The 23,646-nt window shown below is 40.9% G+C and overlaps 2 protein-coding genes across 8 annotated transcripts in view; both read left to right on the top strand.

The window, feature by feature from the left end:
• Positions 1 to 18,725, top strand: part of xrn1 (5'-3' exoribonuclease 1) — a 122,703-nt gene extending 103,978 nt beyond the window's left edge. For all 5 annotated transcript variants that reach the window (XM_072571971.1, XM_072571973.1, XM_072571972.1 and 2 more), the window contains 6 exons: positions 2,241 to 2,404; positions 8,621 to 8,734; positions 8,886 to 8,997; positions 9,973 to 10,130; positions 12,383 to 12,699; positions 18,010 to 18,725. In XM_072571971.1, coding sequence (XP_072428072.1) covers positions 2,241 to 2,404; positions 8,621 to 8,734; positions 8,886 to 8,997; positions 9,973 to 10,130; positions 12,383 to 12,694 — 860 coding nt within the window. In that variant the 3' untranslated portion in view covers positions 12,695 to 12,699; positions 18,010 to 18,725. The remainder of the gene's footprint in view (positions 1 to 2,240; positions 2,405 to 8,620; positions 8,735 to 8,885; positions 8,998 to 9,972; positions 10,131 to 12,382; positions 12,700 to 18,009) is intronic.
• Positions 18,726 to 22,813: 4,088 nt separating this feature from the next.
• gk5 (glycerol kinase 5) overlaps positions 22,814 to 23,646 on the top strand; it is a 101,117-nt gene continuing 100,284 nt past the window's right edge. For 2 of the 3 annotated variants that reach the window (XM_072571966.1, XM_072571967.1), the window contains exon 1: positions 22,814 to 23,370. In XM_072571966.1, the coding sequence (XP_072428067.1) occupies positions 23,258 to 23,370 (113 nt within the window). In that variant the 5' untranslated portion in view covers positions 22,814 to 23,257. The remainder of the gene's footprint in view (positions 23,371 to 23,646) is intronic. The other variant, XM_072571965.1, reaches the window with a different exon arrangement.

Below are 23,646 nucleotides of genomic sequence, written 5' to 3'. Positions count from 1 at the left end.
GGGTAACTTGATGACAGTAAATGATAACAGGCTTTGAAAATGCAGGAATTGTTATCAGATTAAATTTATTCTTATCTTACAACCATCCTCATGCATGCATTTCAAACAGGCATCACAGTGAGACATGATAATCCGTACAGTTCACCCTGCCACCAATAACACAAAACTGGGTGAGAGGGTGGAATGTGAGCAGGATGCAGGGATTGTAACTTCATTGTAACTTTGGCAAATTGAGTGATTATGGTACAATAGATAATGTGGATAAATGTGAGGTAGCAAAAATAGGAGTATGGATTTTTATCTGAATGCCAACAGATTGGGAGAGGGAGAAATGCAACAAAATCTTGACATCCTTATTCACCAGTCACTGAAAGGATGTGTGCAGCAGCTTGTAAAGAAGGCAAATGGCATTTTGGCCTTCATAGCTAGACTGTTTAACTGCAGGAGCAGGGATGTTTTGCTGTAATTGTACAGGGTCTTGGTGAGATCATACCTGGAGTATTATCTGCAGTTTGTCTCCTTATCTGAGGGAGGATGTTCTGATGATGGAGGGCGTGCAATTAACGTTTACCAGACTGATTCCTGGGCTGAAAAATGTGTTACTGGAAAAACGCAGCAGGTCAGGCAGCATCCAAGGAGCAGGAGAATCGACGTTTCGGGCATAAGACCTTCTTCAGGAATCTTCAAGAAGGGCTTATGCCCAAAACGTTGATTCTCCTGCTCCTTGGATGCTGCCTGACCTGCTGTGCTTTTCCAGCACCACACTCTTGACTTTGATGTCCAGTCCTCACTTTCTCCCAGTTGATTTCTGGGATGCCTGGACTGCTGTAGGAAGAGGGACTGGATCAGTTTGGACTATATTCACTGGAGTTTAGAAGAATGAGGGGTAGGGGGGATGTATCTCACAGAAACCAACAAGGCAAGACCAGGTAAATGCAGGATGAATGTTCCCAATAACTAGGGAGCCCAGAACCAGGGGTTGCAGTCTTAAAGATACGGGGTAAGCAATTTAGGAGTGAGAGGAAGAGAAATTTCTTCACCCAGAGAGTGGTGAGCCAGTGGAATTCTCGACCACCGAAAGCAATTGGTACCAAAACATTGAATATTTTCAGAAAGGATTTACATATGATTTTTGGGGCTAAAGAGATTAATGGGTATGGGAAGAAAGCACAAAGAGGTTACTGACTTGGATAGTCAGCCATGATCATATTGAATGGTGGAGCAGGCCCAAAGGACTGAATTGCCTATTCCTCCTATTATCTGTTTCATTATATTTCTATTGGTGCCATGAGGCAAATTCTTGCCACAGATCATGTGCCTTATTCAATCTTTTGATTACCTAAAGAACTATTTTGCAAAGTTTCTGTTACCCAGAAAGGTTAATTGAGTAAATCTCATGTCTTCCAGTTTAACTGTTGTCACAAATATGCAATTGTTAAGACTCTTGTGGCACAGTGGTAGTGTCCTAGCCCCTGGACCAAGAAACCGGAGTTCAAATCCAATCTGTTCCAGAGGTGTGTAATAATATCTCTGTCCAGGTTGTTTTGAGAAAATAGGTTATCTTAAACAAGAGCAACCACTCATACTGGAAATCAATTATCAATGATTTGACATCAATTTATGTTCAGTTTATTATGAGTGTTTTTGTCAAGTTGAGTTTGTTGAATTACTGAAATCAATAACAAAGACAGAAGTTGTTCATCACTAACACTTTTGATGTTCTTTAAATCAAAGCTAGTCCTTTTATCCCACTGGCATATCATTAAAAAGTAAGTTATTTTTAAAAAGGAATGGTGGCTCAGTGGTTAGCACTGCTGCCTCACAGCACCAGGATCCCGGGTTCAATTCCAGCCTTGGGTGACTGACTGTGTGGAGTTTGCACATTCTCCCCATGTCTGCGTGGGTTTCCCCCAGGTGCGCTGGTTTCTTCCCACATTCTAAAGATGAATTGGCGAATTGGTGATGCTAAATTGCCCATAGTGTTAGGTGCATTAGTCAGAGGTAAGTAGGTCTGGGTGGGTTACTGTTCGGAGGGTCGGTGTGGACTGGTTGGGCCGAAGGGCCTGCTTCCACACTGTAGGGAATCTAATCTGAAAAAACTTTAATTATAAGTAACTATAGTATTAGATTCGATGTGTGTACAGTGTTGGATTTTATATTCAATTCCTATTGTTGGCAAAATTCTTATCTCTGTCTCTGTGGAAAATAGCTTAAACTGTATTTTATCTTTTATTCCCCAGCTGCACAAATGAACAAACCTCACGGTTTGCAGAGTGGAGAACTGTCAGGGCATTATCAAGGACGCCAGCAACCTCCTTTATCCACTTCAGTGTCCGAGTTGATCACCATTTGTGCTAGAATTGGTCTACCACATCCAGATTTTAGCTTCATCAAGAGCCCACAGGTTGGAACAAATGTGAATTTACAATTTACCAATCGGCTACAGTCTTGTGAATCGGAAAGCAACTTGCAAAAAAAGACAGACCCCGATTTCCAAATGTCTCACTTAGGAGCAATGGTGGTGACAAATGCAATCCCACACAGGTGTATTAATACTTCATACTTCCAAATGGCTATTTTATATTATCCTGCACTGTGTTCCAACTTGCATACAATTCGAGTTGTGAATGGAATCTGTTCACAATGCAGGAACTACCTGTGTTCTTTTACTGATCAAAGGTGAAGCTGATGATCAGTTCACTATTTCAAGTTTTACCCTTTGAATTGATTTGGCAGGTGCTAAAGAATTTCTTGTTGCATTTCTTACCAGTACTAAAACATAGTTATGGTAATTAAGATCGAATTGCCAGGCAAACATTTGTCCAAATCACTGCTATTCAAGGACACATTATTTTAATGATCTTTATAAATGTTGTGGTTCTGTTCGCCGAGCTGGGAATTTGTCTTGCAAACGTTTCGTCCCCTGTCTAGGTGACATCCTCAGTGCTTGGGAGCCTCCTGTGAAGTGCTTCTGTGCTGTTTCCTCCAGCATTTATAGTGGCCTGTCTCTGCCGCTTCCGGTTGTCAGTTCCAGCTGTCCGCTGTAGTGGCCGGTATGTTGGGTCCAGGTCGATGTGTTTGTTGATAGACTCTGTGGAGGAGTGCCATGCCTCAAGGACAGAGAACAGCCAGGGAATTCCTTTGCAAGACAAATTCCCAGCTCGGCGAACAGAACCACAACAACGAGCACCCGAGCTACAAATCTTCTCCCAAACTTTTGATCTTTATAAATCTATTCACAATCATGATTTATTCCACAGTAAAATCAATTGCTCATAGAATTCCAGTTTGAACTGTGTAAACAAATGTTGAATTTATCTGTGTTATCTCATTTTAGTGAGTTCCATTCTTGTTAATATTGATACTGATGCTGCCTCTGTTGATCTGAGCTCCTGGATTGTCATCAATCCAATGCAAGGCAGTTAGGATTTCAGTCAATTGTACTTGTGGTAAATAGGCTAGTAAATCAGTCTGGTAAAACAGACATTTTGGAAACTTTACAACTTTCAACTTTTTAAGAAATGTGTTTATTGAAGTTTTTAACAGTCCAGTGGACATAAGGCATAAGAAATAGGTGCAGCTGTCAGCTGTTTGGTGCCTCAGTCCTGCTTTGCCATTCAAAATGATCATGGCTGATCTGCCCCAGACCTCAACTATTCTTTCACCCCAGCTCAGGACAGCAATGAACTCAGCTGTTGTTTCAAAAATCTATAACCCTTCTCTATAAATACTTTTCAGTAATTTAGTCTCCACCATTCTCTGGTGATAGAGAATTTCAGACATTCTTGACTTTATGGGTGAAGTCGTTTATTTGCATTTCAGTTTTAAATGTCCTTTATTCTGTAACTGTGTCCTGTAGTTTTGAGATTACCCCCTCCCGTGAAACCGTCTTCTCAATATCTACCCTGTCGTCGCCCCCTCAGAAAAGATAGTTAGCTTCAAATCTTGCGTGTATTTTTGGATTTCTGCTGTCCATAAGATTGGCCAAGGTTCAAATCTATGCTGTAAATAATTTATTATCCTTAATTATGCAAAATGTATTTTCTCATGAGAATTTGTCAGTAAAGGAACGTTTTGTTATTTTGGATTTTTTTAACATCAGAAATTAGCTTGCATTTATACAGCATCTTTTAGAACTTCAGGATAATCTGAGGTGCTTTACAGGCAATAGAATGTGTTTCAAACATTGTAATGTTAGAAAATATCAGCAATTTACACACAACTAAGTCCCACAAATTGTGACGAGCTAAGTGACTGAAAATCTCTCTCGGATATTTGTAGAAGGATAAATTATAGCCAGGACACCAGGGGAATTAATTCCCCTTGTTCTTCTTTGAGTGTCTGGATTCATTCATGTCCACTGGACAGTATTTCATTTCTCATCTGAAAAACAGCACCTCCAAAAATGTCGCACCTCCACAACACTGCACTGAAATGTCAGCCTTGATGATATGCCAAAGTCTTTGGAATTGTACCAGAATTCTGTTTTTGACCGAAATGAGTGTGTTACCATTGGCCCATTTTGAAATCTAGTAATGTATGTAAGTGCGCCATCTGAATTAAAGCCAAAGTTGCTGACTAGGTGGCGCTACTAGGCAATTAGATGAATTTAGTTATTTTCATTGATTGTTATCAACTTAGGCTTAGATTGTGTTTATAAAAAGATTTTAAGCAATGAAGGATATTTGCAGATATTTAAATTACTCTGCATTCAAGTACTTTAGAATGTTGATCAAGTGTAGCCTGTGTCCAGTGATGTGATTATGTAGTCCATGGTCCACGTATTCTAAGTAGAATGTCATTTTAGTTTTAAAATTAAATTTGAACTGTGGAAAATGGGATTCAGGAGCAGTTGAAGCAGATGGTAATGTGTTACACTTAAAAGGTTGGGGTCATGTTGCTTTAAGAGGTGAACAATCAGAAAGATAGGATCAGAAACAGTAAGTGGGTTTGCTCAGCTAAAGACATGCTGTCTACATTGGATTGTTATTCGTGCAAGCAGTGTGTGTGTTTGGGTAGTGATTGTAATGAGGTCAGCCAGGTGGACCTCATAGAATATGAGTTCCCTGATTGGGGCTGTAATTCCATCTAATCAGGGAGCCCTGGCTGACAAGTATAAAGAGACTTGTCAGAAGTTCTGTTTACAATGAGAGCTGACTCTGAGCCAGCTGGGTCAGTGTCAAGGATATCCACACGTAAATAAAGGATGACTCTGTGATGGGATGCCAACTCTGTGGAGTTATTTTACTTTACTTTGAGAGTTAAAATTTAAAAAATCAGTGAACTCTTAAAGCCTTTAAGACTCAATTATTTTATCAAATCAAAGAAATTGTAAGTAAATGAGAGATACTTAACCTAAAAGTATCTTCTGAGCAGGCTGTGTTGTAGTTGTGCTGGGCAGAGCTGAGGTGGGTTTCTCTGGTTTTAGTGATCTGGGTTTGTATTTGTTGGAACAGATTATTAACAATTTAAACTGGAATTCTGGCTTCAAGCACCATGAATGTTGCTGTTAGCAGACCCCAGTGCAGAATTAAAATCGTTTGGTGTCAACAAGATTTGGTAATCCTTTTAGATTAGATTGCCTCCAGTGTAGAAACAGGCCCTTCGGTCCAACAGGTCCACAGCGATCCTTCGAAGACTATCCCACCCAGACCCATTTCCCTCTGACTAATGCATCGAACACAATGGGCAATTTAGCATGACCAATTCACCTGACCTGCACAACTTTGGACTGTGGGAGGAAACTGGTGCACCCAGAGGAAACCCACGCAGACACGGGGAAAATGTGCAAACTCCACACAGACAGTTACCCAAGGCTGGAACCGAACCTGGGATCCTAGTGCTGTGAGGCAGCAGTGCTAACCACTGAGCCACCGTGCCATCCTTATCCACATTGTCACTCACATCTAGGTGGGAATTGTTTTGATTGGTCAATTCAACCATGGGAATTTGGAAAATAGAAATAGGTGTTGCCGTTTGGCCTATCAAACCTTTTCCACCATTCAACAACATCATAACTCATCCTCTACCTCAATGCCATACTCCTCTCTCATGTAATCCTCTAGTTTCCCACTGATCTTTGCCACTTTGTGTGCATTAACTTTCAATATGATACTCTCCTTTATTCACTTAATTATCCATGGCTGATTATCCTTTTCCTACAGTCCTTCCCTTTGGCTGGGATATACTTCAGTTGAGCACTGAAAAATCACTTTGAAAATCCTCCTCTGTTCCTCAGTTATCCCATCATGTAGTCTTTGCTCTCAGTCTACCTTAGCCAACTCCTCCCTCATCCCATTGTAGTCTCCTTTCTTTAAGAACAAGAGACTGGTATTGGATTTTACCTTCTCACCCTCCATCTCTATTTGAAATTCAGCCATACTGTGATCGCTCCTCCCTGACTATAAGATCATTAATTATTCTTGACTCATTACACAGGACCAGATCTAGGGTTGCTTGTTCCCTTATAGGTTCTATTGCGTACTGTTCAAGGAAACTATCGTCAATATTTCTATGAATTTCTCCTCAAGGATGCCTTGACTAACATGGTTTGACCAGTCAATATGTCGATTAAAATCCCTCATAAAAAGTGCTGTTCCATTTTAACATGCTTTAGTTATTTATTTGTTTTTTGCCTACCACACTGCGATGTTATTATTTGCTGACCTATAGACTGTCTTTCAGTGAATTTGCCATTTGCAAATTTCTGCCCTCATTGGTTCAACCTTTTTCTCCATAGAATCTATGTCATCTGTCAATACTGCCCTGAGGTCAGGCTTAAGTATCAGAGCTAAGCCACCTCCCTTTTCCTTCCTATCTGTCCTTCCAAATAGTCTGATACTCCTGGATATTTAACTCCCAGTAGTGACTACCCTGCGACTATATTTCTGTAATGGCCACTAAATCATACTCACTCATGATGATTTGTGTCATCAATTTGTTTACCTTGTTTCGAAAGCTGCGAACATTAAGGTAAAGTGCCCTTATGTCAGTTTTAATACCTTCCTTTTTGATTCTTAACACCTCCACCAGAAGAACCTTTATTTTGAAACATGCTCACTTTTTCTGTCCACTACCTAGTTTCCACTCATCTTCGTGCTACATTGCTCAGTTGTTTCTTACTTTTTATTTATAATCTCGATTCTCTTTTTCCTTAATCCCTCACAAACTCTCGCTGACTCAGAGCCTTCCCTTGGATTTCCATCCACCTGCCAACCTTGTTTAAAGTCCACCCAACAGCTAGCAAAGCCATCTGCAAGAATATTGACCCTGTCCCTCTTGAACAGATCCCACCTTCCCCAGAAATGGTCTCAATTATTCAGTTACAATGAGAAAGATCGTGATTTGGAGATGCCGGTGTTGGACTGGGGTGTACAAAGTTAAAAATCAAACAACACCAGGTTATAGTCCAACATGTTTATTTGGAAGCGCTAGCATTTGGAGCGTTGCTCCTTCATCAGGTCGTTGAAGATGGTGCTTCCAAATAAACCTGTTGGACTATAACCCGGTGTGTGATTTCTAACGATGAAAAGGATCGTTCTTTAATGACAAATGGCAATGGTTATGTAGTTCCCATAAAGTCAGTTTTTTAAATTCCAGATACTTACTGAATTCAAATGTAACCTTCTGCCATGATGGGATTTGAATCCCAGTACATAAGCCTGGCGTTCTGGATTGTGAGTCTTCCACCTCCCCTTAAGGTGTTTCCAATAGCAGAATGGAAGTGGGTGCTGATCTGTACTGCACTGCTGTTACTTAAGAATAGTGATGAAGACTTGCTTGTTGGATCAATGTATTTGAAGTATTAATTTTAACTGCTATATGTTTTAAGCTATATTTCAGCCTGGGGGGGGATATATATCAAAGGAGTAAATATTATTTTAAATAATTGCTAAATACAGCAATTAATGATTATGGATGTTGAGCAAAATAATTCGCAATAAGAGATTTGAAAAATTTGTTCAAATACCACTAATAATAAACTACTCGCGCCTCAATAATGCTGTATGATCCTGATATCTCTAGTGGCTAACTGATACTGTGCATAGTGGTAGAGGTGCTGAATATTTGGAGAGACCATACTTTTTAATGGTTGTGGAAGGTAATAATCCTTTCTTTGGAACATATGGTTTGCTACAATAATAGACAAAATAATTTATTTTATGCGGTAAATTGGAAGAGAAATTTATTGTTCATAAAAATAAATGCAGATTCTTCCATTGAAGTAGCACCAATATTGAAATAATTTCAGCTCGTGGGAAATTAGATATTCTTAACAGAGTCAGTAGGTCTGGCAGCATCTGTAGAGAACAATACAATTAACATTTTAAATTCAGTGACAGTTCACCAGGACGTTGCTGGACAGTTTTTCTCTCTCCAGATGCTGCCAGACCTGCTGAGTTTCTCCAGCACTTTGTGTTTATATTTCAGATCTCTAGCATCTAAAATTCTTTGTTTTATTTACTCTTAAGAGCACATTTTATGTTTTGATCTGGTTATTCTGGTTATCTTTTTTCATCTTATGTTTACAAAATGCCTCTTTATAATTGCAACCATTTATCCACTATTACATACACAATTCAACTACTGGTTGTTAATAAAATGCTCTTGTTTTCTTTAGGGCCTGACTGTTTGTCAAGTAAAGTTAGCAAATGGTTTGCTTGTGCATGGACCTCAATGCCAGTCAGACAGTGAAGCACAGGAAAAGGCTGCAGCGTTTGCATTACAGCGATTGGTACAAACAACATCCTTTGCTATTTTCAACTTGCTAATATGGCAGTTAAGATTTCAGCTTACTTAATCTACTATTTTACAAAGAAAGATACCTGTTGCTATCTCATTTCAGTTGCGGTATTTATTTGCTATTTTAACTTCTGCTCATACAGCATGCCACAGGACAAAATGTTCCCCTCCCTCCAAATATGTTTTCCGGTTATCAACCAGTTACAGGAGCTGTACCACCACCTGTCATTCCACCATCCTTTGGTCAGACCCCTGGTAAGAAATATCTGATAATTAAAATCTTAGCATACATTAATAATTGTAGCTTTTCCATTTCAGTTTTGAGTAACCTGTGGTACAGAAGTAGTGAGGTATTGATGTTTTAGGAAAATGTTAAGTAGGCCCTAGAAATTTATGAAATAATGCAAAAAAAAACTTTTGTTAATATCCACTTGTCTACATGTACTCCTTAGCATTGCTCTTTTCTTGAGTTTTGGGGTACTTTAGCACAGGAGAAAGTGAGGACTGCAGATGCTGGAGATCAGAGCTGAAAATGTGTTGCTGGAAAAGCGCAGCAGGTCAGGCAGCATCCAAGGAACAGGAGAATCGATGTTTCGGGCATAAGCCCATCTTCAGGAATAAGCTAATGCCCGAAATGTCGATTTTCCTGTTCCTTGGATGCTGCCTGACCTGCTGCGCTTTTCCAGCAACACATTTTCAGTACTTTACCACAGGCAACATCATTCAGTTTCTGTTGGTTTTCCGTGTTTGCCATGACTACTATATTGAAATTTTAGATGTTGTGTTTAGTAAATTATTGAATTAGAAATGTAATTTAACAACAAATTTTGTATTACTTTTTATAATTATCTTGTTCCAAGGAAAGCTGTTATCCAAAATGGTTAAGGGTAGTTTAATACCATAATAGTCACTGGGTGCAGGTTGGTCTTGTCTCCCATGTAACTTTGCTGAGGTTGTGCTATCACTCCGGAAAAATGTCAGTTTATTTTTTAGTAATATCCAGGGAATAAAATTTGAAAGCAACAGACCAAACATAGCAAGCAGGGAAAGATATGGAAATGAAACTCAGCAAATCAAATCACTCAAGAGTGAGAAATTGTGTGAAATGGAAATTGGAACTGTTAAAAATTAAAGTAATAAATGAATATAAGAGGATGGGAACAGTCCATTTTTAAAACATTCCCAAATGTGAAATAATCTTATAATATTTGAATGTCTTTCAATCCTCAGGCAGTCTGATGTCTGCAGCTCCTAATGGATATGGTCCTATGCCTTGGACAACTTTGATTCCTCCCCCACTGTACAATAGCTTTCAGATCCCATATTCAGCAAACATCTGTCCTGGAGGAGTGCTTATTGGTACTCACAATCAATTTGTGCCTTTGCAGGTAGGTTTCCATGGCTTTTTGTGTTAACACTGTGTTCGCTGCCATTGAGAGGAACTGAAGCAAGAGGTGTTTTGAAATATGAAACAGATCACAGACAAAAGGCATAGTCTCTTGCTTGATATCCAAACAATGTCTTGGATAAGTCATCTTGTTGTATTTGTGTACTCAAGTGCAGATAAGATCCCAATTTACATAACATGACGCCTCATTTTGGGAGGAACATTAATCGCATAGTCCTGCAGATCATAGGTTTATTCTTTCATGAGAGAGAGAGAGATGACTGGGTGGTAGTCTAATCTGAGGTCAGCACACCTCAGGCCAGGGGAGATGTTGACCAGTAAAATCCTTCATTGTAACCTCAGCCAGTGCAGGAATTGATCCCATGATGTTGGCATCACTCTGCATCACAAACCAGCCAATCAACCATCTGAACTAATTATTGGCTTTGAATTAGTTGTGTTTAAATCCTCAGCTGGTGGGAATGGGTTGATTGGCTACTTTTTTAAACTGATGCCTATTTGGTTTCTGTTGCATTAGGGCGTGGGGAATAAACATTCCATCAAGTCTCTGAACTCTCATTGCATGGTGCTTTAAATGTTTTTTAAAATCCAAGAACATTTATTAATGTAATCCCTCTTCTTAAATACTTCAACTTGCAGAAATTTGCAGTATTCATTGGCAAGGCAACCAATCTATGAATAAAAAGCAGATAAACATCTACAGTTCTTTTCATGGTATTTTAGGGAACAACATTGACCAGAATACCGGAACAACACTCTTCTTGAAATAATGCTTTAAGGTTCTTTCGTGTTCACTTGAGCAAGTAGACAGGATACTATTTTAATATTTCAAACACACAGCACATTTTTTTTAATCCTGCACTGAATTTTCAGCTTAGATTTCATGTTTAAGGCCTAGGAAATGTAATTCCATGGGTAGGGTAAATAGGCAAATTCTTTTCACTGGGGTCGGGGAGTCCAGAACTAGAGGGCATAGGTTTAGGGTGAGAGGGGAAAGATATAAAAAAGAGACCGAAAGGGCAACTTTTTCACACACAGGGTGGTACGGGTATGGAATGAGCTGCCAGAGGAAGTGGTGGAGACTGGTACAATTGCAACATTTTAAGAGGCATTTGGATGGGTATATGAAATGGAAGGGTTTGGAGGGATACGGACCGGGTGCTGGCAGGTGGGACTAGATTGCGTTGGGATATCTGATCAGCATGGACGGATTGGACAGAAGGGTCTGTTTCCATGCTGTACAGATCTATGACTCTGTATATAAAAATTCTTGAGGTATGAAGTGCTTCTTTTCTGGGAACGAAGAGAAGGCATTTGTTGGTTCAGTAATGTCATTCTTATTTCAGACTCTGTGGTTTGAGTTTAAGCTCTCCTCCATCCTGATGGTAAAAGACCATTAGAAGTGGGAGTAGCCCATATGACCTCTTGAACCTGCTCCTGTCTTCCTGGCTAATGCTTGGTCTGAACTCCATTTTCCCTCCTGTCCACCCCTCCATGCCTCTTGATTCCCCAAAAAGACCAAAAATTTGTCCTTCAAAGTTGACATTTCAGTGCAGGACTGAGTAAATGCTGCAATGTAATTGGTGACAGTCGTTGGGTTAAGGACTCCTACGTATGGTTGTAAAAGACTTGTGGCAAAGAAGAGCATATTAGATCTTCCAGTGACTTGAATAATAATTATCTCTCAGATAACACAACTAAAACAGGTTTGTGGATAATTACCTGATTTTTTTAAATGACAGATTTCCTTGCAAATTAGAAACAAATGATAAGTGAGTCAAAAGTAGTTCATAACTGAGCAGTTTAATTATCCTAATAAAACGAAAGAAGTAAAATAAACATTCTCATACTCTGTCTGGCAACCCATATTTTAAAATCAACTAGGAGAAAGTGAGGACTGCAGATGCTGGAGATCAGAGCTGAAAGGAATGAAGGGCATATGCCCAAAACGTCGATTCTCCTGCTCCTTGGATGCTGCCTGACCTGCTGCACTTTTCCAGCAACACATTTTTCAACCCATATTTTACAAAGGCTACGTCACCCATGTCTTGTAGATCTCATGTCAAAAATGCAGAATGATGTCATCTTGTACAAATCTTTCATTTGGTGACCTGAGTTTGATTTGTGGAGTTTGCTGCCTTGTAAAAGTAAAGACCCTATAGTCTAAATTTTTTTTATTTCACTGAAACATTTGTTGTAGTTATCACCATGTGTGTTTTTCTTCTTTCAAAGGTGACCAAGAGGAGGACCAGCTTTAATAAAACACATGATGACAAGGACTATAATCATTCAATTCAGCAAAAATTCAGTCAACCACCACCCATGATGGACTTTTCAAATACATCATCACATGGGTATCCTTCTGCGAGCACCTCAAGAAATTTTTTTCAGCCTGGTCGAACAACCCTTGAATCCCAGAGTAAAGCAATTGTACAGACCCCTGTTCAACCCCAAGGGCAGCAAAGGCCAATGGCAGGTTCATCGGGTAAACGCAAGCACAGGAAACTGGCAGTCAATTTTGGAGCATCCCGACTGCCGCAGTAGCTAAGGTGAATCTAATTACACTGTTTTTGAAATTTAGTTTCATTCACAGTAATTTTTTGAAAATTAGTCTTGATCTGTTGATTTCGTTTTCATGCAATCATGAGCTTTCCTAATTTCCAGATGATCCTCGTTAATGTTGTTAAAGGGTGGAACCTGTCTCCACTGAAAGGTGGCACTTATGGAGTATTCTACCGTCCACGATTGTTCTTCCATTCCATGTATTTGAAACAAGCATTTTTTGTGAAATATTCTATCTTTTATCCTAAGTCAGTTTGAGTGCTGTACTAATACATTTTCACATTTAAATAAAATTTTCTCCAGCAGTGACCAGCTGCTGGAATAGGCCATAAACTGCCTGCAGTTTTTGTTGATCTGAATTATATTTTTTTTCTGTTTCCAATATGCTTTCCTGTCTTGCTTGCCATACTTTGCTCTATGTGTCATGATGCATTGATAACAATCTCTGTCTCAGTGTCAGCAAAATTAAAGAACTGGTCATTGACTTCAGGGACAAAGGTGGACATCAGTGGAGCAGAGGTTGAGAGAGTTGAGAACATCACTTCCTAGGTCAGTTCGATAACCGATAACCTGTCCTGGACTTGCTACATAGATGTGACAGTCAGGAAGGCACAACAAGGCCTCTTCTTCCTCAGGTGGCCTAGGAAATTGGGTGCAAACTGAACTTTTGCCACCTCTTACAGGCGCACCATAGAAAGTATACTGTCTGGGTGCATAATGATCTGGTACGGCAACTGCTCTGCCCAGGACCGTAAGAAACTACAGAAGGTTGTGTGTACAGCTCAGACCATCACAGAAGCTAACCTCCATTCCACAGAGGAAAATGTGAGGACTGCAGATGCTGGAGATCAGAGCTGAAAATGTGTTGCTGGAAAAGTGCAGCAGGTCAGGCAGGATCCAAGGAGCAGGAGAATTGATGTTTCGGGCATGAGCCCTTTTTTAGGAATGAGGAGAGTGTCCCAAGCAGGCTAAGATAAAAGGTAGGGAGGAGGGACTTGGGGGAGGGGCATTGGAAATGCGATAGATGGAAGGAGGTTAAGGTGAGGGTGATAGGCCGGAGTGGGGGTGGGGGCGGAGAGGTCAGGAAGAAGATTGCAGGTTAGGAAGGTGGTGCTGAGTTTGAGGGTTGGGACTGAGACAAGATGGGGGGAGGGAAAATGAGGAAACTGGAGAAATCTGAGTTCATCCCTTGTGGTTGGAGGGTTCCTAGGCGGAAGATGAGGCGCACTTCCTCCAGCTGTCGTGTTGCTATGGTCTGGCGATGGAGGAGTCCAAGGACCTGCATGTCCTTGGTGGAGTGGGAGGGGGAGTTGAAGTGTTGAGCTACGGGGTGGTTGGGTTGGTTGGTTCGGGTGTCCCAGAGGTGTTCTCTGAAACGTTCTGCAAGTAGGCGGCCTGTCTCCCCAATATAGAGGAAACCACATCGGGTGCAGCGGATGCAGTAAATCATGTGTGTGGAGGTGCAGGTGAATTTGTGGCGGATATGGAAGGATCCCTTGGGGCCTTGGAGGGACGTTGGGGGGAGGTGTGGGCGGAAGTTTTGCATTTCTTGCGGTTGCAGGGGAAGTTGCCGGGAGTGGAGGTTGGGTTGGTGGGGGGTGTGGACCTGACGAAGGAGTCACGGAATGAGTGGTCTTTTCGGAACGCTGATAGGGGAGGGGAGGGAAATATATCCCTGGTGGTGGGGTCCATTTGGAAGTGGCGGAAATGATGACGGATGATACGATGTATCTGGAGGTTGGTGGGGTGGTAGGTGAGGACCAGTGGGGTTCTGCCCTGGTGGCGATTGGAGGGGTGAGCCTCAAGGGCGGAGGAGCGAGAAGTGGAGGAGATGCGGTGGAGAGCATCGTCGATCACGTCTGGGGGAAAATTGCGGTCTTTGAAGATGGAGGCCATCTGGGTTGTTCGGTATTGGAACTGGTCCTCCTGGGAGCAGAACCACCACCAGGGATATATTTCCCTCCCCTCCCCTATCAGCGTTCCGAAAAGACCACTCCCTCCATGACTCCCTTATCAGGTCCACACCCCCCACCAACCCAACCTCCACTCCCGGCACCTTCCCCTGCAACCGCAAGAAATGCAAAACTTCTGCCCACACCTCCGCCCCCCCCCCCCCCCCCCACTTACTTCCCTCCAAGGCCCCAAGGGATCCTTCCATATCCGCCACAAATTCACCTGCACCTCCACACACATCATTTACTGCATCCGCTGCATCCAATGTGGTTTCCTCTATATTGGGGAGACAGGCCGCCTACTTGCGGAACGTTTCAGAGAACACCTCTGGGACACCCGAACCAACCAACCATCCCGTGGCTCAACACTTCAACTCCCCCTCCCACTCCACCAAGTGCATGCAGGTCCTTGGACTCCTCCATCGCCAGACCATGGCAACACGACGGTTGGAGGAAGAGCGCCTCATCTTCCGCCTGGGAACCCTCCAACCACAAGGGATGAACTCAGATTTCTCCAGTTTCCTCATTTCCCCTCCCCCCACCTTGTCTCAGTCCCAACCCTCGAACTCAGCACCACCTTCCTAACCTGCAATCTTCTTCCTGACCTCTCCGCCCCCACCCCCACTCCGGCCTATCACCCTCACCTTAACCTCCTTCCATCTATTGCATTTCCAACGCCCCCCCCCCCCCAAGTCCCTCCTCCCTACCTTTTATCTTAGCCTGCTTGGGACACTCTCCTCATTCCTGAAGAAGGGCTCATGCCCGAAACATCAATTCTCCTGCTCCTTGGATGCTGCCTGACCTGCTGCGCTTTTCCAGCAACATATTTTCAGCTCCATTCCACAAACTCCATTTACACCTCTTAGTGCCACGGAAAGGTTGCCAACATCGTCAAAGATCCATCCCATCCCAGTGATGCTCTCTTACAACGTCTCTTATCGGGCAGAAGATACAGAAGCTTGAACTCACACAGCAGCAGTTTCAGCAACAGCTTCTTCCTGGCTGTTATTGGACTGATGAATGGTCTCTCTAGCTTCTAATACTGTTGATCCTGTTAATGCTGATCTTTCTTCATGTACCTCCTGTGCAGTGTAACCGTGTATGCCTCACTTTGTCTAAGCACCCCATGATCTCTCTGTCCTTGCTTACTGTGATCTACCTGTGTTGCTCGCAAACAAAGCCTTTCACTGTACAAGGTACATATGACTACAAGAAATCAAATCAAATATCAAGCCAAAAAGAAATTCTGCCTATCTCATAAACAAGTAATGTGGTGATATGAATTTCTTTACCAGTGTGATGATAGGTATGTCGGCCTAGCTTTCCAAAAACTGGCAGTTCGTACAAACAGTATATCCATTTGGCTGTTAGTAAAAAGCAAAATATGATCGTACTCAACCAACTTGCGCTTGCAAAACACTCAACACTGTCTAACGTTAAATGTGATTCAGCGATTGGATACCACTTGCTCTATAATGCCAAGTATGTGACAGATTGCACAAACAAACCATTTAGAATCATGGGTCGGGTGTGTAGCATTGCGAGAAGTTACATACATTAATACAAGCGTCATGTTTTTGCAGACAAGAAGAATGTGCATACCTACTCTGCCTGTTTCAAGTCAATAAAATATATGACACCATTCTCTGGCTCAGTTCACAGGCTAATATCATGACCAATCGGTCAACCTGCCTGGTTTAAAATTTAAAGCTTGATAGTTAACTATCAGTCATCATTAACTGAGACATTTGCCAGAGTTTACTTGCCAACTTCTCCTTTTGTACAGTATAAATGATGATTTCCCTGTTTCTGTGGCATTTCCTGTGAATTAATGATGACTGACAGTTGATAGATATTTCCTGTTTGTTGCCTTTCTTTCAGTATGGATTGTGCACTGTACTCAATTGCAAAAGCATGATATCACGTCATGTTGCCATTTTTCTAGCTTCACCAATGCTAATCTCATACATGGTCCAGCTAGAAATCTTTGATTTTCGCTTGCGAGACTGATAATAACTTCCCTGTACTGGTAGATAAGTCTCAACTGAGAGAGAAGTGTAGTCAAATCTTGTCATTTTTAATATATATTCTCATGTGAGTTCCAAAAATTTAAATAGTAATGATTTAATTTTTGTTATAACAATATTGGTTTTGAATTCAGCTTGAGATCTGTACCTTGACATTTCTACCCTTCTACTGGAAGTGGGCAGAAACTCTAATTCTGAATTTAATTGATTCCAGTTTATGATCTGCACTGTGATGTAACAAATTATGACTTAGTTTTGAATTTATTTCTTTTAGTTAGTTTATCACAGCTTAAAATGTAGAATGAAAGACTACATGTAGTATTCTGAAGCTTGTGGATGGTTCACTTTTAAAATTAATGTTTGTAGTTCTCATTTCCTTGGTAGATTATTCCTTATAACCTACTAAACCAACTTGTTAAAGTTTGAAAATTGCTTGGTCATCTGGCTAAAGCTGTTTGCTTATTAATTACAGCAATGATTGAAAGCATCACACTCTGCCTGTCCACTTAGAAATTGTTGGTCTGAATGAGTTTCTCAGGGTTCTCAATGATGTCCCTGTTTGACTAAACAAAATTATTCAGAATTTCTTTTTGGAAATACATGGTTAATTTTATTTTGTAAAAGCAATGACCCATTAATACTGCAGTTCTATAAGTCCACATTATGATCGGTACTACTTTATTTTGTGTCACTTTTCCTTACTGGTTTAGTTAATGGTCACATTTTATGTATTGGAAATATAGATCCAACCAGAATAGTGTGTTATATATTATTTTGTACCGATATTTCGTTCCTATTCTTTGTCTTGTCTTGTAATTGTTGATTTCAAAAACAGAAATTGCTGGAGAAACTTAGCGAGTCTGGCATCCTCTGTTTACAAAGTTAATGTTTTGAGTTTGGTATGATGTCTTTAGCATGTGTTCTGAAGAGGAGTTATTGGACTTTAAATGTTAACTGTGTTCTCTCTCCATGAATGGTACCAGACGTGCTGTGCGTCTCCAGTAATTTCTGTTTCCATTTGATTATCAGCACCCACAGTTCTTTGCTTTAATGTAATTATTGAGTCCAGGTACTTTGAATTTTGTGTTAAAGTGGTGTAATTTATTGTTTAAGATCCAGAAATTTAAACGCCCTTGTGTTTGCTGAAATGCTTTTGTTTTAAGACCCAGGTTGTTAAAATGAGTTATGACTCATGCTAAAACCAGTGCTTTGAAATATTGAAATATTTTCTAGAAATGTCCTAAGCTGTACCGAAATGGTGAAAATACTGTAATTGAAAATGGGCATTAAATTTTAATTGTGTTCAATCTTTTAAAAGGTACTCCAGATCCATGTTTCGTGTCATCCGATGCCCCACGTTTGTCCACATCTGATACCTTGTGAAACTACCATCCGTCATCCAGGGATCATCTGAATCTCCTACTGCAATATCTCATCTCAACATGTGTGATCATTTTCGTTTATATAAATTTCAAGTAATTTTCATTTTTATTCAATGTAATCAATTATGTCCAGTGTACAGTTAAAACACCAAAAGTCTGATTGTGTTCATGTAAAACAATATATTTTATATGACTAAAGAAAAATTCATCTTCTGCTGTAGATGTTGTAGAAAGTGCTTTCAAGATTGTTTTATAGAATCCGGAAAATTTCAAATCTACTGCCTGATTTGTAGGTTCTATGCATTTACTTGTAATCTTTTTGTTTTAGAATACTTTAAGAATTTTAACTTTATGACACAAAAAACATTTTAATGTTTATCAATGTTAAAATTATTTTGCTTTTATGAGTATTCTTAACATTGTATTAAAGCCTTTTCACATGAATCACATTGGACTAAGAAAGATGTACAGTGAAGACATTGGTGACACATGAATCATATTTATTGACAAATGTGGACTTTTTACATTTTATGTATTAAACAATGGAGATATTACTGGCTAATAACAGTACAATTCAATGTTGCACTTTCTGCTGACGTGTAAAGGCAAGCTCAATATTACAAATAAAGCATTTTGTTACAAGTGTTCAAAATGTGTTGCTGACATTCTGTTATTTAGTAATTTGTAACAACTTGGGAAGTGTAGGGTTAAAAGAAGTCTCATGTTCTTTTACTGAGCGCATGGAAATTTTATCTGAACTCTGTGCATTTACTTATTGTGCAGGGTGTAATTTAACCTCAGAATCTAATATGTACTGAACTCTGCCAGGATGGTTGATTATAAATTCTGTGTCACTATTTCACAAAATTATTTTACAAATTGTGTGGTTCACCTAGTGTCTGTTTCCCTGTTTCTACACTCCAATTTGTAATTTCTAATCTACAGAAATTGAAACGGTGGAAAACAAAATCATTGTTAGGTATGTAGTCAATGTGGCAACCAGTTTAAGTGATGTAAACAGTAAGAATGTTGAAATGTTTATTCCCTTGTTTGAAGAAAGGTACAATGGACCCAGGAGGTGAAGGGAGATTAATTTACCAGTAAAATGGGAACTTTTATTTTTTTCTTTCAAACAATATAATGACTGGATTAATCTATATCTACAGTTAAAGCGCATAAAAAAATGGAACACTAATCTGGTCATTAAGTGCAAGATTAGATTAGCTAACTCTTGTGGCAGGAAAGATGAGTGTTTAACATGAAGTTTAAATGTAGAAAAATCTGCATTGATGGTATAGATTGGCTTGATTGCAAAAGTATTGTGTATTTTCACAATTTACAGGCCCAAAAACCTTAAGTTAGAAAGCTCATTGATCAGAAATATTGGCTGTGTTTTGTTCTCCCCCCACAAATGCTGCCAATCCGGCACAGAATTTTAAGCAATTCTGTTTTATCACTTAAAATTGCAGTTAGCCATTCAGAGGTGATGTTAGAAAGCACTTCAACTAAAGCATCATAGAAACTTGGAATCCTTGCACCCCCCTCAAAAAAAACTTATACCCTTTACAAATTATAATGCCAACTTAAATATTGTTGGCAAGGATTGTAAAAGCACAGCAGGTTTGTGGTGTTGAGATACAAATCATCAGTGATCTAACAATGGTCAAATAGGCTAGAAGGGAAGAATGGCCTACTCCTGTTCACGAGTTCCACCCAACAATTCATAATACAGTATTCCAATTTGCCAGTCGACATGACTTAAAAGTAACCAGTGTTACAGTATGCTACATTTTAGTGAAAATACACTATACTTTTGCAATCAAGCCATTCTATACCAGCAATGCAGATTTTATGGGGGGTTTTTCTACATTTGAACTTCATGTTAAACACTCATCTTTCCTGCCACAAGAGATAGCTAATCTAATCTTGCACTTAATGACCAGTTTAGTGTTCCATTTTTTATATTTTCATTATCACCAAGGTTATTATTGCAAAACCACAGATCAAGGACAGTAAGTCATCCTGGAATGTTGGAACTCATGCCAGTTTACTTTGCATTGATGACTTTCATGTTGTACAGTTGAACTTTTAAAAAATCATTTTTTTTCTACCAATCCTAATATTTGCAGTGTGTGTGTTGAGGGGGATGGGGCACTTTATTTTTCTGTCTTTTTACCTCTCCAACAAATGTATCGTGTTGAAGTATCCAGTGAATACCACAACACAGTATTATGAAGACGGAGAAATTACTATTTTGATTGGAGACATCCCTAGGCTCGACAGCTGTGGAGATTTAGGTCTTTTTGAAGATGCAATAAATTAAAATATGAATAAATTGAGGAAAAATGCCGGGTTAGGAATAAACAGCCAAAGGTGACATTAACATCAAAATGGAAAATGCATAGAAGACCATTGATCTTGGTCTGTTTCTCGGAGCTTTATCTTTATATGACTTCTTAACCCTTAGAATCATAAGAAATTGGAACAGGAGTAGGCCATTCGGCCCCTTTAACCTGCTTTGTCGATTGATACTGGGGAAAAAAAATCTTGTCAGATATCATCTTCAGTTGACCCAGTTATAGCAGCTTTTTGTGGTCATTCACAGTTTTTTGGTTTTGTGGGGAAGTCCTTTCAGATAAAATCGCGTATTGGTGTAGTTTAAGTTAGGTGACATGCTTTTGTTCTGACCTTCCTACCAGAGGAAATAATTTATTTCCATCACTGTCAACTTCTTTGATCACTTTAAACAATGTTGATATAATGGTGAGAAGTGGAATTTTAAAGTTGATTTGCCTGAGGAAGGTCTGGTAAGGAGATGTTGGAAAAGACATGGGTGGTGAGCATGTGGGAATCCCTATGAGATAGATTGAGTTAATGAAATGCTAGTGTTGTGCAGGTCAAGGGAATTGGCCATGTTAAATTGCCCATCGTGTTGGGTGCTTTAGTCAGAGGGAAATGGGTCTGGTTGGGTTACTCTTCGGAGGGTCGGTGTGGACTGGTTTGGGCCAATGGGCCTGTTTCCACATTGTAGAAAATCTAATCTAATCGAGATAATTGAATTTGAAAACTGGCAGCATTTCTAATCCTCTTCTGAAGAAGAGTCCTAGAACAGCACGGAAGCAAACCCTTCGGTCTAACTCATCCATGCTGACCACGTATCCTAATCCCATTTTCCAGCACTAGGCCCACATTCCTCTAAATGCTTCCGATTCATGTACCCATCCAGATGCCTTTAAATGTTGTAATTGTATCAGTCTCCACCACTTCCTTTGGCAGTTAATTCCAGGCTCAGACCACCCACTGTTTGAAAAAGTTGTCCCTTAGGTCCCTTTTAAATCTTTCACCTTAAACCTATGCCCTCCAGTTTTGGACTCCCCTACCCTGGGAAAAAGACCTCTGCATTTAAATCTGTTCTTTTCTCCACAGATGCTGTCAGACCTGAGTTTCTCCAGTAATTCATGTTTTTGTTTTAGATTTCCAGCATCCATAGTATTTTGCTGCATTTGAGATGATGACTGTTCCTTATTCTGTGAGGATTTAGATAGATCCACAGAATTGCATTACTCACGGGAAGACTTGCATTGAAGTCGAAACAAAATCAGAGGTTGCTGGAAAATCTCAGCAGGTCTGGCAGCACCTATTGGGAAAAAGCAGGGTGCATTTAAGTAGCACCAAGGACAAGTCCTGACGTGCTTCCAAGCCAATGGTGTCCATTTGTGGAGTGTTGTAAGGTTGGACATTTTTCAGTGAGGGAGCCATTGACACAAAACTAAATTTTCCCTGGAGCATCAGAGGCCTAGGGGTGACCTTAGAGGTTTATAAAATCATGAGGGGCATGGATAGGGTAGATAGAGAAGGTTTCTCCCCTTGGGGCAGGGTGTTGTCTAAAACTAGAGGGCGTACATTTAAGGTGAGGGGGAAAGATTGAAGAGGGACCCTACGGGGCAGTTTTTTCATGCAGAGGGTGGTGTGTGTGTGGAACTTGCTGCCAGAAGAAGTGGTGGAGGTGGATACAATTGCAATATTTAAAAGGTCAGAAGTCACATGGCACTGGATTATAGTCCAATATAAGTTTATTTGAAACCATAAGCTTTCAGAGCATAACACCAGGTTATAGTGCAACAGTTAAAAATCACACAATACCAGGTTATAGTCCAACAGGTTTAATTGGAAGCACACTAGCTACGACCTGGTGTTGTGATTTTTAACTTTGTACACCCCAGTCCAACACCGGCATCTCCAAATAGTGCAACAGGTTTATTTGAAATCACAAGCTTTTGGAGCGCTGCTCCTTAGTCAGGTGGACTGACATCACCAGAAAAGAAGCTGCGCTCAAAAAGCTTGTGATTTTAAGTAAACCTGGTATCGTGTGACGTCTGACCTTGTTTCCCCCCCCCAAAACCAGCACCTCCATATCCTGTTTAACATTTAAAAGGCATCCGGATGGGTTCGTGAACAGGGAGGGTTTGGAAGCATACGATGGCAAATGGGACAAATTAATTTAGTTAAAAATCACTAAACACCAGGTTATAGTCCAACCGGTTTATTTGGAGGCGCTGCCCGATAATCTGCTGGGTTTGGGGGGGGGGGTAAGGTGTGTTTCACTAGCGACTGCAAACGAGAACATCAAGCGATGGCTCTGCGCCGGGCACCTCCCCTTTCACATGGGCTGATGCGCTGCGTCACAGGGGGCGGGGCGAAGGGGTGTGGGGGGTGTGGAGGAAGCAGCCGTCCCTTCACTGGGGAGGGGCTCCAAACGATCAGCTCGTTAGGGACACGGCAGCGCGATGGTGTTGAGTGGCCGGGGATCCCGCTGTGGGGCAGGCCCAGCGCGAGGATGCGAGTGTTTCACTTGGATACATTTCCTTTGATACAAAGTAACAAACTCCCTGGTTGTTGCTACTTTGAGCTGGAGACATCTCGCTTCTCTTGTGGTTCAACCCCCCTCCAACCTTAGATTTTCTTTTTAAAGCACCTGTCTCGTTGTTGTTGTTTTTGTCAGTGTTTCCTCTCCCTCTCACGCCCCCGCGGTTTTTATTTTTAATCAGCCAGCCTTGTTTCATGGCTCCCCGCCTCCTGTGTGTCTGAGTCGTCCCTCCCGCGGGTTTGGGGGAAGTGTCCCGGCTCCCAGCTCCCAGCTCGGTCTCTCTCTCTCTCTTTCCCCCGGGATGGGGTCTGTCCGAAATGGCCTTCGCCGGAGTGACACGTACGTTCTGGCCGTCGATGTTGGCTCCACGTCGGTCAGGTGCCACGTGTATGACCCCGCCGCCAAGATCAAAGGGTCGAGTAGTCGGCCGGTAAGATGGACCGGGGTGAAGGGGGTGAGGGTAATATCTCTGAGTCTGAAACGGTAACCTGGGCTCTCCGGTTCACGGAGACGGTTCTCAGTGAGACCTGCCGGCTTCCAGGCAACCTCAGCCCGTTGTGTCGTTTTATACTGAGGGGTGGGGTGCGTTAATATCATTATTTAGCTTCATTAAAGTTGTGGGTACCGCCTCGGCGGTTGTGAAGGGCGCCAACTTTGTAAAAACTAAAGTTAATTCAGATTTTATTGAGAGTTTTGTTTTACGTCG

The sequence above is a fragment of the Chiloscyllium punctatum genome, chromosome 6 (genome assembly GCF_047496795.1).
Source record: "Chiloscyllium punctatum isolate Juve2018m chromosome 6, sChiPun1.3, whole genome shotgun sequence".
In the NCBI taxonomy this organism is placed as follows: Eukaryota; Metazoa; Chordata; class Chondrichthyes; order Orectolobiformes; family Hemiscylliidae; genus Chiloscyllium; species Chiloscyllium punctatum.
This window is presented reverse-complemented; position numbering and strand designations above follow the sequence as displayed.